Source organism: Heterocephalus glaber, unplaced genomic scaffold (genome assembly GCF_053883595.1).
Source record: "Heterocephalus glaber isolate CG9 unplaced genomic scaffold, H.glaber_assembly_v1.0 deba00000122, whole genome shotgun sequence".
NCBI classification, from domain to species: Eukaryota; Metazoa; Chordata; class Mammalia; order Rodentia; family Bathyergidae; genus Heterocephalus; species Heterocephalus glaber.
In genome coordinates, this window is record NW_028258138.1 from 72,874,482 (window position 1) to 72,892,710 (window position 18,229).

Sequence of the window (18,229 nt, forward strand, 5' to 3'; positions counted from 1 at the left end):
CAGTACTCGTTTAAAATAACATGGAGGCTATAACACTTGGGTCAAACAAGAAGCAGATGAAAAAATTTAACAGGAAAAACTATGGAATGAGATGCTTTTCCTGACCCATGGGGATGGAACATGTACAAAACTATGTACCCTGTCCATGGAAAGACTGGAGAAGCCCCTAAGCTCTTGTCTCTAACTCACATTCAGGCTGTGGGCACAAAAGAGCGTGGTGGTGCACATCTGTAATCCTAGCACTCAAGAAGGTGAGACGGGAAGATCGCCACAAGTTTGAGGCCAGCCTGGGTTACATAGCAAGACCTTATCTCAAACAAAGAAGGCTTGTAAGGAAATCTGTGATTATTAGCTGACTACTCAGCCAAGCAAACTGACTTTTAGGCCAAATACACTAGAATACAAAGGAATACTATGAAACTCCTATACCCCAAATTACATAAACTAGATAAAATGGACTCATCTAGAAAGACAAAAATTACTGAAACTAAAAAAGCTGAAAGGCTCTCTAATGAGTAAAAAGATTGAATTAGTGATTTTAAAACTCCCTGCAAAAAATAAAAAGGCTCAAGCCAAGATGTCTCCAGTGGTGAATTCTACCAAACATTTAAAGGAAAATTAGCATTAATCCTTCACAAAGTCTTAAAAAAGGAGAGAATGTTTCCCAGTTTATTTCGTGATGCCAAATTATCCTGATACCAAAACCAGAAAAGATATTTCAAGAAACTTATCCCAAATATATACTAATTTTTTAAAAACTGAAAAAAATACAGACCATATCCTTTTCTAACATAGATCCAGAAATCCATAGATACTGAAATATTAGTGTCTAGGGTTGGGAAAAGGACACTGGGAACGATTGAATGTGTTCACGGTTTCCTTTTGGTGTGGTGACAGTCTTCTGGAGTTAGTACTGATCAGTACACAACTTTATTACTATATTAAAACCCACTAAATTGTGAATTTTAAAAGGGTGAGTTTTTCTTCCTCCCATTTGAACATTTTCTGAACTAGGGGGAGGGAAAGAAAGGAAGAGAAAACATGAAAAACAAAGCTTTTGTGATTAAGGAGGGGAAGAAGGGTTAAAGGGTAGAGAGGGAAAGGAGAAAAAAAATCAAGATATATCATATACAGATACAAATTCTATGATGAATGTTATTATGTATATCTAAAATGTACCAATAAAATTAATTTTTAAAAAATAGGATAGGTTTTACCAGATGTGGTGGCTCAACACGTATAATCCCAGCTACTTGAGAGGTTGAGGCAGGAAGATCTCACATTCCAGGTCAGCCTGGGCAACTGAGGCCTTGTCTCAAACAAAATCTTAAAAACCAAAACAAGACTGAATTTAACAATATGGAATTATGTACCAATAAAAGTATCATTCTGCCCTGCAAGTTCAAGGACCTGAGTTCAACCCCAGGTACCAAAAAAAAAGTATTCTAAAAATCTTTACACAAAGCTGGCATAGTGGTACAGGACCTGTAGTTCCAGCTACTTGGGAGGCTGAGACAGGAGGATCACTTGAACCCAGGAGTTCTGGACCAGACCAGGCAACATAGTAAGACCTTATCTTGGAAAATAGCAAAAACAAAACTATACAAACATTCCCATGAGAAGTCCACACACCGTAGTATCTTTTAGTGTTATGTTCGAAAGTTTTTGGGGTTTTTTTTTGGGTACCAGGGATTGAACTCAGGACCTTGCGCTTGTGAGGCAGGAGGTGGAACCACTGAACTAAATCCCCAGCCCTCAAAAGTTTTTTTTTTTTTTCTTTTTTTGGTACCGGGGATCGAACTCAGGTCCTTGCGCTTGCACAGCAAGCGGCGAAACCACTGAGCTAAATCCCCGGCCCCCTCAAAAGTTATTTTTAAGCAAAGGGGAAAAGTGAGAAATGTTTCTCACCCACTGTGAGAGATTTACTTCTGTGACCCTATTTTACTGCTATTCCTTCCATCCCCTCCCCTCATGGTGCCAAACTCTGAGGTTAAAAGAACCCACGTGCAAGTCTTTCTATCTGCTAGCTTACCAGCTTTAGCCTCGAAACTGTGAGGGGCACTCTTGCCCCACAGACAACAACTCGGGGCATTCCTTTTCTGTCATACATAGCATCAGGGTTTGCCAGGATCTGGTCAGATTTGCCATTAGTCCTTTCTGGCTTTTGTTCCCGTTCTGTGGTACTTAGTGGTCACTTTCTCCTGTGGCCTAGGACCTGGGGTCTTCTATCTGCTGACTCTCAGGAGCCTTTACCAGACCTAGGCTCTGGTACCATGACCCCACACTTGGATTACTCTCTCCCCCTATCTAAACTCTTTCTGGATGTCTGTGCTTTTAATTCTGATTAATTATGGATAGATTATTCATGCTGAAGGTGAAAATTACTGAAACTAATTTCTTAAAAGTATTGCTTATTTTAAGGAGGTATTTATTTCCTACCTTCGTTCACTGAAAGGCTTAGAAATGGTAAAGAACCATGAACCATTCTCTGAAGTCTCTAGAAATATTTTCTCCCCTTTGTTTTTGAAGGGTATTGAGGAAGGCCCTCACCATGTAGTCCAAGCTAATTGGAAATTCACTATGTAGGCCAGGCTGACCTTGAACTCATGGTCCTCCTGCCTCAGCCTCCCAGGTGCTGGGATTGCAGGTGTGTGGTGCCATACCGGCTAAAACATTTCCTCTTTGAAGGAACCAGAGCCCTTAGAGGAATGTACAGTGCCAGGTCAAGGGCAGGAAACATTTAAAATGAGCCTGGATAGGGGCCAGGGATTTAGCTCAGTGGTTTCGCCGCCTGCCTCACAAGCACAAGGTCCTGAGTTTGATCCCCAGTGCCAAAAAAAATGAGCCTGGAATGTCTTCTCAGTGAGGAGTCCCTCTGACCGTGAGCACATGTTGGTGGGACTCAAGGGCCAACCTTGAAAGGTTCCTAGTTGCTAAAGATGGGACTATTTGAGCATTTGAATAACAAATGCACTGGAGCACATTACATGTGTTAAAATCCAAGATTTCTTCAGGCTGTTTTCAAACCAAAGGTCACCTGAAGTTTGCAAGGAAACTCGATTAATTTGAAAACTGGCAAGAAAAAGAATCCAGCATTAATCCTCTATTTTGTGTTTGGCACACCTTAGAATAACCACATAGTGTGAAAAATAGCACCATCATTTTGCAATCCCTAGTGAGAAATGAAACTAGAAAAACAGTCACCTTTGCTGCTAAAAACATGAAAGATTGACAACAAACTTTATAAAGGGTGGATCAAACTTACAGCATCTGCTGATCAAGTTTGATATCACAGACAAAATTGACTCACAGGTCTTGATGTGACATGATAGAAGTATGTGGTACACCTGTGTCACAATCTTGCTAAAAACTAATTTCAATCTTATCCAGCTTCCAGAATCTGTTTTCAGGTAATACTGAAGTTAGAAGGATATGTTAGACCACCCCAGGATACCATCGGCGGAATCAGAAATGAGGGAAACTAGTGGCCCTACTTTCTTCAACTAATAAATACCAAGAAAAACTTAAAGGGGAGAGGAAAACTATAGATTTAAAGAAACTCGGGATGCATCAACCGTATCAAGTGTGTACAATTAGAATAAGCTAGTTATTAAAAATGCTCCTCTGGGGAAATTTAAATGACACGATTTGATCATGTGCTATTAAGGAAATATTTTTCAGTTATTAGAGGTATTCTGGATATGATTTTGAAAAACTTGAGATACATATTGAAATATTTATGAAAGAATTAATGTAGTGCTTAGAATGTGCTTTAAACAATATTTATTGACCAAATATTGACAGTGATTGAAACTGGATGCTGAATACATAGGGGTTTGTAATACTCTGTTTATGTACTTTGATTCTAAATTTTTTAAAACTGCATAATCCCCACCACCACTAGGGATCGAACTCAGGACCTTCCACTTGCCAGGCAGGCACAGTGCCACTGAGCTACATCCTGGGCCCTGCATAATTCTTATATACAATTATTTAGTTGATTATATATACAGCCGATGGGGGGTGTACTGGGGATTAAATCTAGGGCCTTCACACTGAGCTACAACCACAGCCCTTTTTATTTTCAGACAGGGCATCACTGAGTTGCCCAGGTTGGGCTCAAACTTATGATCCTCCTGCCTCAGCTTCTCACATGCTGGGATTACAAGTGTGGGCCACCATACCCAAGCAACAAGTACTTTTCATCTTGAGAAAACATTACATTTTGTTTCTTTAAGACATTTTCTGTCTTTTCTAGGAAATTTTTTTAGGTTACATGAAAGCAGTGCTTCCACATCACTAAGGTTTACCAGAAACTCTGATTTGAAGAGATTGAATGGATTTTGCACCAAACCGCAGGAAAGTCCCAAAGATCCAACCAGTAAGTTTTTATTGGTTTTCCATTTTACAGAAAAGGTAACTCCCAAAGAATGGGACACTTTGGAATCAGAACCTAGAAGAAAGGGCATGGTGGGGTCCTGTGTCATCCCTGCCTCGGAATTCAGGTCTCCTGCCTTGTACTCCCCTTGGTTCTGCTTGTATGTCATTTTTCCTTTCTCACCTCTGGTCAGACTATATAGCTTTCTATATGGATACAGATGCACCAAAGCAGTTCAGACCCTTGTCACTGTCACTGCGTGGGAAGAAGGCAAGACATGTGATCTGCTGTTTGCTTGTTGTTTCCTCCTGGAACTAGGGCCAGGCAGGTCTTGGTGAGTGGAAAGAATGATCCCTAATGAGTGTTTATCAAGAGCTTAAAAACATTTCTGCTGGCTGGGGATGCAGCTCAGTGGCACCATGCCTGCCTGGCAAGCACAAGGTCCTGAGTTTGATCCCTGGTACCAAATTAAAAAAAACCCACTTCTGCCCTTTGACTTGGTGTTTCCATCCTAGGATATCCTAAGGAGTAATCAGTGTGTGTAGAGAAAGCTTGGAGTATAGTGTTGCCATTTTTATGTATTTTGAAAATTAGAAATACATAGAAATGTTAAATAATTAGGGAATGGTTAATAAGGTATTTTAGGTCTACTGGATGACGTGCAGCTGTTAGAAATGATGCTTATAAATATGTACTAGTATGGAAAATATTTGTTACATTAATGAGCAAACCATATAAAATGTTCTATATAAGCATAAGCATCATACACACACAGACACACATGCACACACGCACACACATCCCTACATGCTCATACAGATAAAACTGAGACAATTAATGGCAATTAAAATATAGTTGTTGCCAGGTGTAGTGGCACATGCCTGTAATCCCAGCACTGGGGAGGCTGAGGCAGAAAGTTTTCAGGTTTGAGGCCAGCGTGAACTGTATAGTGAGACCCTGTCTCAAAAACATAACAAAAATACATATACACATACATATGTGTGTGTGTGTGTGTGTGTATATATATGTATATGCATATATGTATGTATATATTGTATTTCATGGTTATGCTGTAAAAGAATTACAGGTAGTTTTAATTTTTCCCTTTTCACATCTGTACTTTTCTGAAATATTTTAAAGGATATGTATTAAAAGTTTTTTAAAACTATAGAGTATTATGCCAAGTATTGAAAAGAAAAGAAGATAAGAACTCTGGCAAGCACTAAGTCCTGAGTTTGATCCCCAAAAAAAGTACCAAAAAAAGAAAAATAAGAACTATTACTGTGCTTTAAACCTCTTTTTCTGCTTTTGGTTCTTTCTGTGTCTTTTTTCCCCGGTGACTTTTCTGTTCTTTTTTGCTGTCACTTTTGTGTGTGTTTTGTTTTGTTTTGCATTACTAGGGTTAGCTACATACCTAGCCCTTTTATAATTTTTAAATTTTGAGACAGGGTCTTGCTAAATTGCCTAGGTTGGGCTTAAACTTACAATCCTTTTCTTTCTCTCCCTTTTTTTTTTTTTTTTGGTACGGAAGATCAAACTCGGGTCCTTGCGCTTATGAGGGAGGCAGTGAAACCACTGAGCTAAATCCCCGGCCCTCTTTCTTGCTTGCTTTCTTGCTTTTTTTGTTTTTTGAGACAGGGTCTCTCTTTGTAGGTCAGGGTGGCCTCAAACTCTCGGCAGTCCTCCTGCATCAGCCTCCCAAGTGCTGGAATTACAGGTGTGCACCACCACACTCAGCTCTAGTGTCTTTTAAATGTGATTGTAACAACTTATTCTACTAAAGTCAGACAAGCTCCCTTACTATCCTCCCAACTCCTCTTCCCCCTACCCTTTTCCCCACCTCCCACCCCTACTCCCTGACCCCCATACTGGGAATCAAACCCAAGAACCATCTCCTACTGTATCCTCCTAGCTATATCCTCAGTAGGGTGTTTTTGGTTTTTTTAGGTAGGGTCTTGTTAAATTGCTTAGTCTGGCCTTCAGCTTGTAGTCTTCCTGCCTCAGCCTCATGAGTAGGTGGGATTACAAGTACATGCTACCATACCTGGCTTCATTATTCCCTTAGTTCATCCTTGTTTTCATATCTTTGCTCATGGTATTCATTTACTTTTTAAATAACTACGGCTTGTATTAGGAAATAGTGCTTTTATTTTACCTTAGTTCTCAGGGAATTTTAGAACCTCATTTGAAAAACAAGACCTCATAAGAAATCCCATTCAAATAAGATATAATAAGCTTGAAATGCCTCCGTGTTTGTGTGTAATGAATAGCTACAAAGTACAAACAGCATTTTTCTCTAGCTAAATTTGAGAGTCACAGTCTTGGATAAAAGTTTTGTTTGGTCTCTGCACAGGCACTTACAGCCACAGAGTGCCGCTGCACAAACCCACGGACTGGGAGAAGAAGATCCTGATATGGTCAGGTCGCTTCAAGAGCAAGGACCAAATTCCAGAGGCTATCTCGTGAGTTCTAAACCTGGGCTTACAAGCAGCTTCCACTTCTAAATGACCTGTTTTAAGGGAAAAGCAGTACCTCTGAGTTCTGACTCTTTAAAACCTTTCAACCAAATTCAGACTTTGTTTGTTTTGCGTTTTGAGACAGGGTCTTGCTATGTAGTTCAAGCTGCCCTCAAACTCTGTATGTAGCCCAGGCTGGCCTTGACCTTGTAGCAATGCTCCTGCTTCAGCCTCCAGAGTGCTGGGATTACAGGCATGAGCCACCTACAAACATTTTTTACTTGTCTAAATTTTTTGCCTTTGAAAAGTACTTGGAACAAAAACTGTTAAAAATGTGTCTTATCACTAGTATATTACACAGTGACCAGTGAAGAGCTGTTGTATATTCCAAAGGCAGCTGATGGTTTGGCTTCAGCCCCTGGGTATAGAAGTGTGAGTTAACCATGATACTCACTTTCTAGTGTGTATGCGTATCTGGGTATATCAATTAGGTACCAGGACGACAACCACTGTATTCTACAAAATCTACTCAAGATTCAGCTTTAGGGATAAAAGTCAGTGCAGCTGGTATAGTTTGGGCCTTACCTGTACTCCATAGCCACATGCATTTAAGGTATGGTCCTCAGAGTGGCACTGTTGGGAGGTGGTGGAGATTTAAGAGGCAGGGCTTGGTGGGAAGCCCTCAGGACTTCAGGTGTGTCCTTAGAGGGAACTGTGGGACCGTATCTCTTCTTCCTCTTGGTCTCTGGTTATGAGGCATGTGGTTTTGCTCTACCACATGTCTGCCATGATGTGCTGCTCAACACAGGCCCAGAGCAATGGGCCCTGTCCATCATGGATGGAACCTCTAAAACCATGAGTTAGAATCAAGTTGATTACCTCAGGTATATAGTAATGGAAAAATGTCTACCACAGCAGTACATTTCTGAGGCAAAAAAGAGGGTCTCCTGTCACCAGTTTCCTTATAACTAGTTTTGGCTGCTACTTTGGATGTTTTCAGAGTTGTAGGTGACAAGTAATGGGCTTCCAACCCAGGGTTTCTTAGCTTCACCACTAGTAACACTGGGGCCAGAATATTCTTTGCTATGCGGGGCTGTCTCCTGTGTTGGAGGACATTTAGCAGCGTCCTTGCCTCTGCCCCTCTAGATGCCAGCAACTCACTGTCAGTGGTGCCAAACAAGATATCTCTCCAGAGCCAGACGAGATGGCCCATGCTGTAATCCCAGCACTTAGGAGGCTGAGGCAGGAAGCTGGACTACATAATGGGACCCAGTCTCAAAACAAAAATGAAAGGATGTCTCCAAACATTGCCAGCTCTACCTTGAGGATACAAAATCAGTACCAACACCACCCTAGTTAGAAGCAGTGCTCCAGCGTGATGCTAAAGATCCTGACTGGTTGCCATGTTGGTCAGGAGGGATTCTGAGAAGTAGATGCTATCTCCCTTGTGGGCATCATCCCACTCAATGACAAGGACTTTGAACAAAGCCCCTGAAGTTCCCTTTCAGCAAGAAACTCTTCCTGAACCTTCTTGCTCTGGTTTGAAGTTATGATGGAAGAGATCTGGGCTCATTCAGAACATCTTTTCCAGACAAGTAGTTCTGTATTTGCTTTCTGCTTATATTAACAAAACCTTTCTCCTTCTTTCCATGCAGTCTATTTTCACTAGAATTATTTTGTTTCAGCAGGAAAGTCTTGGTCCTTCTCAGCTTTCCTCTGAATATCCCCGTAGTAAATAGGCTGGCATATACTTGGTGCCCTGATTAATGCTGTATAGAACACCTTCCCTTGTCTGCTGTATAGTTGGTTTCAGGTTCTCCTAGGCCCACAGTACTGCCTACTGAGCCATGCTGGAAGGCTCTGCTCTGGCCCTGGGCAACTGTCTATCTCTGCTTAACAAGCCCATCCTCACTGCTTCCAGTGGTATGGATGGCAGTAGCATGGTCTCACTTACATGCATTTCACTGCTTTAATGTTCCCTTAAATGTAAAATATATACTCTCCATGAGGATCACAGCACTTCAGTTGGAAATAACAGTTCACATAAAATCCTCTCAAATGGGAAGTTTGTGGTTGGTGGGATCTCAGATGTTCTTAATTGAGCGATGACTATCTTTAGAAGCTGTCCTTGGTTCCTGCCACCCTGCATGACCATCTTCAGTGCCTGGAGAACTCCATCCACCCTGCTGCTTTCCAGGTCCCAGCTCTTACATCACAGCGTGTTTTCCGGGTCCTTCAAATACATGTTAAATATTTGGGGAAATTAAGTATAAAGCACTCAAACTCCATCATGTGGAGATAATTGCTTCCTATGTACAACTCTGCTGAGGAGCCCAGATCAGTGCACCCTGCCTGGGTCTCTGTAGAGCACCCAGACGGTAAAAGCACTGCTTGCGTACAGAGTCGCCTGAGTAAAGAGGCCTTCTGTTCAGACTCTTCCCTGTTAGGCCTCTTAGCTTTCTCCCAAGAACAGTGATCCGAACCAACCCTCAACTTTCTGTTTGGCCATATGGCCAGTGGACAGGCTAGAAGAGCTGCACTCTCAGTGTCTGCCAGAGAGCACAGACTCCAGTTCACTGTCATTCAAGTTTTAGCAAGACATTAGTTAAAAGATAAATATGAAGGGACTCTTGCTTAGAGGATCTTTCTCCTGGTTCAGATATTCACAAATCTATTCTGGCTCGAGACAATGAAGGTGCACATTGTTTAACTCTCTTGTTTGTTTTATTTCTGAGTTGTGCTTTGTTGAAACTTAAGCCTATAGCAGTATTTATTGTCATACTTCAAATAATGATTATGTCATATGACCTTCTGAAGAACCCAGAGGGAAGTAGCTACTGGTTTCACTTTTAGCGTTGGGTGCTAGAAACTTGACAACCAAAATTGAAGACTATCATAGCAAGATTATGCTGTGTGGATTAATGCTCTGTAGGTTAATATGCCATGATGTTTTCCTTTTTGTTGTTTTGTTCATGGCTCTACTTTCACATTTTCTTCTTCATTTGTACTTTGCTGGGTGAGGTGGCGCATGCCTGAAATCTCAGGATGTGGCAAGCTGAGCAGGAAGATCACTGAGAGTTTGAGGCCAGCCTAACTACAAAAAAAAAAAAAAGATATCTTCACTCATACTTTAAATTTGCATTTTCTTGCTGTTACAAATAAAATAAGTTGTGAAAATGACCTGTCCTCCCCAACCTGCAGTGAGATCCCCAGATCCTACCTCTTTTTCTCTGTGTAGAGACAGAGTCCAGACACAGAGTTGGAGATGTGGCACACAAACCTTGTTCCCTGCTGTAAACGGAGAGAGAAAGGTTAATAACATCTCTCCTGCTCCTGTTCCATCATCAGGTTTGACATGCTTGATTCTGCGAAGAACAAGTTGCGGGTGAAGATAAGCTACATAATGATTGCCCTGACGGTGCTAGGATGTATCGTGATGGTTATTGAGGGTAAGAAGGTGAGAGCAGGCTCCCCTCTGTCCCTGCGCACTCCCCATGGTGGACCCGGGGGAGGCAGGGAATGGCCCCTTACTGTCTGAGAAGAAGCTGCTTTCTACATGAGAATGATCGGATACAAAACAAGGCACAGTAGGAGCAAATTGGAGAGATCGTACCTTGGCTAGATAGCAAAGACTACTTGTGGCACACCAAAGAAAGGCTACATTAGTTTTTTGTATAAAACATGTTGTTTATCTGAGTTGTCATAAATAACATGAAATAAGAAACTGACATATTTAATAACCCTTTGCATGTTTTCACCCTTCGTGTGTGTGTGTGGTTTTCTTCACACTACTGAGGATTGAACCCTGGGTCTTTACAGTGAGCTACATTCTCCCTTTTTTTTTTTTTGAGACAGGGTCTCACAAAGTCACTGAGTTGCCCAGGGTGGGTTCAAACTTGCAAACCTCCTGTCTCAGCTTCCCAGAGTGCTGGGATTTCAGGCTTGCGCCTCCACACTGGGCTGATAGTTATTTTTATATTCAGCCAATCCTGGCTAGCCCCTTTTTTAAAAATAATAACCATGTCTAATTCTGTATGTCACGGTTTCCATATGAAAAGAGGTATCTTATAATTACTGTCAGATATGAAAAAGATTCTTTCACACAGCCTTGTCCCCAGTGATTCTGAAGTTTAAGAAGTGAACTTTTGGCTCTTTGGAGTCACAGTTACATGGAATTGCTGACCATTTTAGGCTGACCTCACAGGAGCACAAAGGATCCAGTGTGCTGCTGCCTTGGACGAAGTTCTGTCAAAAACACTGATCCAGGTCATACTGTTTCCTCTGGCCCCTCAGGCCCTCATGATCGAGCTCAGATTGAATCCTTTAGAAGCATGTGGACTGGATGCACAGGTTTCTAGAATTCTGAGAAATCTGTATTGCTTTCTATACTTGATTTTACACAGAGCTCACATCAGTAGCAGGTTATTCTCCTGGGAACCTTTCTCAAATGACCCAGGTGTGCACACTGTGTGCTTAAGAGAGTTTCTGTCAATACTTTTGTGGCATTTCCATTTCAAAAACTTGGTAAATGCTACTGGGATGGAGAAGTTTTTAACTGAAGGCAATTTAGATGAGATAAATTAGCCATTGTACATTTTGTGCCACTGTACAGGTGTGTCCCTTCCCCTTACCTGTTTTCCTTTTTTTAAGATAGAGTCTCACTTTGTAGTTACATATGCCACATGTACCATGCCCTGCACCTTACCTAGTCCTTTACATGTGAGATAACACAGATAGAAGAAAATATCAGTTTATATGGGGGCTAACTTCACTTATTTGGTCTGAAAATGTTGAGACTGGTCCCATGTCAGCTCCATAGAAATGTAACAGTTTACACGGGGGAAGCAAGGGACAAGGGTGAGTGCCTTTCCTACTGCTATTTGGTCTCAAAGGGTGGAGTTTAAGGATAAATATTACTGGAAGTCATCTATTGCAATATTTTTGTAGTCTGAAGTTCCCAAAGCTGAAAGATTTGGGAAAAGAGGAGCTAGAAGGGTATAAAAGTATGTAAATGAATTGGGGAAGGAGAAATGGTGGTAATAAAGAAAAGTGAAAGGAGAAAAATGGGATAGAAATGGACACGAGAAGGTATTTAATAAAAACAAGAGAGGAGAAAGGGAAAGATAAGCGAATAAGTTTACAAGGGAAGAAGAGAGACGAGATTTAGAGCAGGGGGACATGAAGGACGAGAAGGGAGAGGTGCGCACTTCTCTTGGCTCCGATGGGCAACATCAGAAGACACGTGGAGGGCAGTGCCCAAGCAGCAGCCCATGCCCTGCCTACTTTGCCCTAGTTAACCTGCTACCCTCACAGTACGGCAAGGATATCCTCTCCAGCCTGGTCCAATCACCTGTTCAAATATGTTTCACTTTAGGCTGCCAAAAAAAATGTGTCTTTAACAAACTTGAACTTAGAAAAGAAAGCTCATCTGAGGGAGGAAGCAGCTATGAAGGCCAAAACAGAGTAGCAGAAGTCTCCATGCTGGCTGGACTGTGAACATCCAGGGATAATGCAGCAACTGCCTGTGTTGAAAAGAATGTGGTATGATGATCCACTTCCTAAATGTATGTATGTCTTGCACAAGCTTATACCAGTTCCCTGTAGAGGTACAAATAAATTTTCTTACAGAATGATGTGTCTTGTTTTATAGCTTTGATACAAGTAAAATGCAGCCTCCCAGCTTTTGAGGGGAAATGAAAAATGAGACAACTTACTTCAACTTTAATATTAATGTTTCTTTAGACAATCTGGTACCATATCTTACTTTATTCCAGTCATTACCAAAGTGACATCCCTCCAGAAGCCAAAATAGTTACACTATTTCTCTCTTGTTACTTTTTTTTTTTTTTTTTTTGTACTGGAGATTGAATTCAGGGCCTTTGCACTGGTCTGCATCCCCCTTTTTGTTTTATTTTAGACAGGGTCTCTTTAATTTACTAAATTGCCCAGGCAGAACTTGAATTTGCAGTCCTCCTGCTTGTCTCCCAGGGTCCTGGGATTACACATAGGCACCACCACACCAGACTGTGTGTACTCATTCTGAAGAGATAGGGAAGGTGTGCCTTAAAGAGCCAGCCTTCTCAAATGCCACGGTGCCTTTTGGAGGTCTGGCTCCAGAAAGCTGTGAGAAGCAGCCCAACTACACTGTCTTTGGGCATGCCAGCAGGTGGAGGCTTCTAGGAAAGCAGTTGTTTTTGGTGTTTTTTTCCCCCTTTTTGAGACTGGGTCCCGCTATGTAGTTCAGGATGGCGGTGAACTTGTAGCCCAGGCTGGGCTTGAAGTCAAGGTGATCTTCCCGCCTCAGCCTCCCAAGTGCTGGGATTACAGGTGTGCACCACCGTGCCTGGTCTAGGAAAGCACTTTTGAAAACGTCCTGGCATGGTAATGACAGTGGTCTGAACAACAGTTTCTGAGGATTTAAAAACCCTGCCATTGTGAAGTTGCTTAGGGCCAGCCTAGTCGTCTAGTTCCATGGTTTAGCGTTCCCAATTGGTTCCTTTCCTGCCACCTGAGAAACTAAACTTCTCAATTATGAGAATTTCATGCATTTTCTTTTAATGTTAAAAAATACACATTTTTTAAAAATACACATTTAAACCTAGGATGTAACTCATTTACAGTTCTGACTTTGGAATGCCAACTTGTCTCATATTTGTGTGGATACTGGTTTATATAAGCATTTCATTCACTCACACACACCTTGTTGATGTTATGAGTACCTTAGTATTACCTCACAGGTCATTCCCACTATCTCAACATGCTACTTTTCCTCAGTTATAACAGAGATTAGCAAGTAATATATGCAGCTGTGGGGAAACTTTAATAAAACACTCAGTAAAATGTAACACTACCTACCTGTAGCTTCAGAATCTGATGATGTTAATGATATCTTGTCTGTGTACTTCTAGAGTAAGCTGACCTTAGCTGCTTTTCCAGCTTATCAAAAAGCATTGTTTCTTTTTTTTTTTTTTTAAAGCATTGTTTCTTATACATTTTAGTTTTTCTTGATCATTCTGGGACCCCTAAACCAATGTTTTAAATGTGGGTAAATTTTAATTGGTACTTTTAAAAATAAGTAACTTTTCTCTATAGAACAATGTAATTCTTAACTGTTAAAGAGCATTTAAGTGTTCTATCTTGTAGATTTATTGTAAAGATGTTTTATTAAACTAAAGCTCATTCACCAAGAATTTAAACAATAATTTCTCATTTTGTGTTATTTTCTATTCAGTAACATAGTGACTACCTCTTTACAAATGGCCAGAATTTCAGACCTACCTCTTAACTAACCTTACTTCTGGTATCCTCATATACCAGTTGTACCCTACTAATACAATGTACTCCTCAAAACTGGTAAAGCAAATTAACATTTAATGACTATTATAAGGCAACATTACATATAAAAAAAAAGCAAGTTTTGCCATTTTTGCTTTCAGTTAAATTATTATCAGTTACTATTTCTTTAATGCCTAGATTTTGGGGGGCATATTTATTATGTCTTCCTAGGTAAAATAGGCAGAAACCATTTTCTCCTTTTTTTTAGGTATTGAGGATTGAACCCTTGATTTATGCATGCTAGGTAAGCACTCTACCACTGAGCTACTTTCCTAGCCCTTTTAAATTTCATTTTGAGACAAGGTCTTGCTAAATTGCCCAGACTGGCTTTGAACTTGGAATCCTCCTGCCCCAGACTCCTGAGTAGATCAGATTACAGGCACGTGCCACCATGCCCACCTTCTACTTTATACTTTTTACCTTATATTTCCTATTAAGCACTGCACGAATAACATTAACACATGAGGTTAGGGTTTCTTTGAAATTGGTATAATGAGTTTTGGGCATGTATACTAAAATTTATCAAAAGCAAGGAATGAATGAAGCTGTGCTATCTATTGTTATTCATCAAATGGTTAAGTTCCTCTATGCAAAAACCAACAGTACAAATACAGGTAAGCCATACTTCCTGTTCCCATACAGCTCATTATCTACTGCAAACATGGCCCAAGAAACCATTACAGGCCGGGGATTTAGCTGTGGTGTCACTGCCCACTTTGCTAGTGCAAGGTCCTGAGTTCGATCCCTGGTATCAAAAAAAAAAAAAAAAAAAATTACAACACAAATTGGTAAAGAAATTGTTTTGAACTTTACCACAGAAACTGAAGAAGCAGGAAAACCTAACTCAGCTGTGCACTGAGGCTGGAAAAAGGCAAGAAGTCATGGTGCTGTGAGGTGATTTTGCAAATGAATCTGAAATATGAGGGGGAGAGTTAACAGGTCACGTACTGAAGGAGAGTAGCCTCACCATTCAGATGTGTAGTTTCCCTAATAATCACAAGATGGCAACATATAATACAGTTAGAAGTCTGTATTAATCACATTCCTATTTCTGAGACGAAATACCCAACACTCAACTTAGAGAAGTTTATTTTGGCTCAGTTTCAGTGGGTTCAGTCCATAGTTACCTGATTCCAAGGCAAAAAATGACATGGAGGAAGGCTGCTGAACTCATGGCAGCCAGGAAGCAGAGAGAAGGGAAGAGCCAGGGACAAGAATATACCCTTCCAGGTTACAACCCCAGTGACCTTCCTCCAACCCAGCTCCATTTTCTAACAGTACATTCAGCCATGAACTCATCGGTGGATTAATCCACTCATGAATACAGTGCTCCCACAATCCAATCACTTTCCAAAAGACACCTCTGAATATATGGGCCTTTTAGGGGACATTTTAGATCACCATAACAGGGTCCTTTAAAGTTTTAGACGCTGAGAATGAACCTAATCATGACTTCTTTTTCCCAACTCACAGACCTGATACAGATTTCATGTCCCATCATCACCAAGTGTATAGGTGGCATTTGACCTCTTCTCCAGTTCTGTAACCACCCCAGGCTAATGTTCATTTGACTCCCAAACCAAAAATCAAAAACTCACTTGCTTCTGTCAGTCATCTCTTATCAACTGTACTTTAAAATATTTCTCAAATATAAGGACCTTCTAGGACAGTCACTGAACAAAATGGGACACTCTAGGGACAAACACATGAGGTTCCTAACAGGCCTCAAGATTAGGAGTCAGAAGCCCCCGGTCCTATACTTTACTATTCCAACTCTCCTGTTTTGTAAATACTGACTGTAAGTCTCAAAATATTGCAAATGAACACAATTTTTAAAAGAAATACAAAATCATGCCAAAATTAAGAGAAGTCATTCTTTCAAACACCTTTTTGTTACTGCTTTTGGTGTTTTTGTTTGTACTGGGCTTGAACCTAGGACCTTCACACTGAGCTACATTCCCACCCCCCAGCCCCTTGAGATGGGGTCCCACTAAGTTGCCCGGGCAGGGATAGCATCCCAGAGTGATGCATTACAGGCATGTGCCACCACACCTGGCTCAAACATCTAAATTTTTTGCCAACTTGGCTTTACTACTTGATTTCCAAAGGTTTTAGTAGTCACTCATCCATAGTTTAATTGTTCTATCATTTTCTAATGCTGCTGATGCAATGATGTTTTCTGTAGGATGACAAGCTGCTGCAATCACAACATCTGTATGACCTTGTAATTTCTGTACAATCTCTTTAGTCTGAAGGTTCCAAATGTAAACCAGGTTATCCTCCGAACCAGACACAATCCACTTTCCACCAGTAACTGAAAAATTGGCAAATATGCAGTATTTCTCATTCTTATGACCAGTGTATGTCTTCAAGCATCTGCCTCTGCTATAATCCCACAGTTTAAGAGTATTGTTCAAAGTTGAAGTGAGAATATATTTACCGTTTGGAGAAAATTTTACAAAAGAGACAGGAAGATTGTCATCAACAGTAAGTGTTTTTAAACACTGACCTGAGGCAGCATCCCAGATTCTACAGAGACCATCGTAGCTGCCTGACACTATCAAGGACCCCGTACTATTAAAATGAACAGCAGAAACTGGGTCAGAATGAGCAGACAAAGTCTTAAGGCACTTTCCTGTTTTTACTTCCCATATTTTCACACTCTCATCAAAAGATCCTGAAATGATTAGAGTGGATGCAGGATTGAAATTACAACAAAAGACATAATCATTGTGCCCCTTCAGTGTTTTCAAACATTTTCCAGATCTCACAGCCCATATCTTTAGAGTTTTATCATCTGAGGCAGAAACAAGACAACTAGAATCTGATGACCAGGCAACATCTGATATTTCCAGATTGTGACCATACAGTGTTTTGTTGTATTTTCCATCATATGCTCCCCAAATTATAATTACTTTATCAGCAGAAGAACTTGCTATCCATTCACCATCAGGACTAAACTTAACTGATGACACTGCTGCCGTGTGCCCCACGAGAGTAAATTTGTGGGCATAGTTCGGTTTTTCAGGTACTTCCTGGCGCCGATAGGCTGGTGAGAAGGCACCTCCTGGCTCCTCTGATGCCATGGCTCGAAAGCTCCAAGACAGTCGGTGGGTGAGATGTTCTCCCTGTAGGGAACAGGGAAAGGGGACGTTACCAGAACCTCTGCAGTAAGTCCTAGTCTCCTGCGAGCCACCGCAGCACAAGGCAAGTTACAGGAAAGGTAGAAAAAGGAGACAGAAGAAGCTGAGCTTTGGGTCTGACCAGTGCTGCTCTGGGCCGCAAAGACGAAAGCCCCCAGCTTACCGCACCTTTTATTCAGTACATCGGGAGAAACAAATGTAACAAATGACTTGCAGAGTTCAGTACATCCTGCGTAAATAAGATGTAACAATCCAACAAAAATGAACTGAGTAGATGTTTGTGCCTCCCAGGATGTCTTCAACTGGTGTAATCTTGTCCTGGAGAATCACAGCATCACCGGATCATTGAGGTCTCAGTTGTGACTGGAGGCCAAAATGCATTTATGTCTCGGAATTCCATAGCTGGGCTGTAGGCAGGAGAACTAGGCTAACCAAATGATTTTACCCTAAAATTAAGTAGCATTGCTCCCGACATCTTCCCAGACCCACACAGGAGATAAGCATCAGATTTTTAAATACACGGCTTTGAATAACTACAACTTCTGGATCGACTTTAAACTGACATCACCGGAATCAGCAACATCGCTTGGACTACTTCAGTTTTCCCTCTGTTTTGAGAATATTTGCCTGCAGTATTTTCGAAAAGGTCCCGTGGCTGTCGGCGAGTCCTAACGTAGAGCGTCAGGAGTAGAAGGGACTCCAGGCAAAGTAATTTCCACGCCCGTTTCCAGCTCCCAAAAGTTGAGACTTGGTACTTGAGGATGCACGAACCACTCTGCTTCAGACAGATTGAGAAATTGTAAGAGGACGTGCAGTCACCGGAAATACAGGCCTGGCCCGCAATCTTCCTTCCATAATTGCAGCAGGGTACAGCGCCCGACTCTGCGGTAAGGGCGCCCGAGCGCATGTGCAAAGGG

The 18,229-nt window shown here is 41.3% G+C and overlaps 2 protein-coding genes across 3 annotated transcripts in view; one reads left to right on the plus strand and one right to left on the minus strand.

The window, feature by feature from the left end:
* The window catches only part of Fam162a (family with sequence similarity 162 member A), a 29,840-nt gene extending 17,376 nt beyond the window's left edge, over positions 1 to 12,464 (plus strand). The window contains exons 2-5 of one of the 2 annotated variants that reach the window (XM_004873600.4): positions 4,259 to 4,381; positions 6,732 to 6,840; positions 10,183 to 10,291; positions 12,209 to 12,464. In XM_004873600.4, coding sequence (XP_004873657.2) covers positions 4,259 to 4,381; positions 6,732 to 6,840; positions 10,183 to 10,291; positions 12,209 to 12,301 — 434 coding nt within the window. In that variant the 3' untranslated portion in view covers positions 12,302 to 12,464. The remainder of the gene's footprint in view (positions 1 to 4,258; positions 4,382 to 6,731; positions 6,841 to 10,182; positions 10,292 to 12,208) is intronic. The other variant, XM_021251260.2, reaches the window with a different exon arrangement.
* Positions 12,465 to 13,736: 1,272 nt separating this feature from the next.
* On the minus strand, positions 13,737 to 18,229 carry Wdr5b (WD repeat domain 5B). The gene is made up of 2 exons (XM_013068804.3): positions 17,481 to 18,229; positions 13,737 to 17,297 (listed from the first exon to the last, which is right to left on the minus strand). The coding sequence occupies exon 2, from the start codon at positions 17,253 to 17,255 to the stop codon at positions 16,281 to 16,283; it is 975 nt and encodes a 324-aa protein (XP_012924258.1). The 5' UTR covers positions 17,256 to 17,297; positions 17,481 to 18,229; the 3' UTR covers positions 13,737 to 16,280.

Bases quoted from the DNA above. Each gene is read 5' to 3' on its own strand.
- Wdr5b (XM_013068804.3), bottom strand. From the start codon at position 17,255: ATGGCATCAGAGGAGCCAGGAGGTGCCTTCTCACCAGCCTATCGGCGC.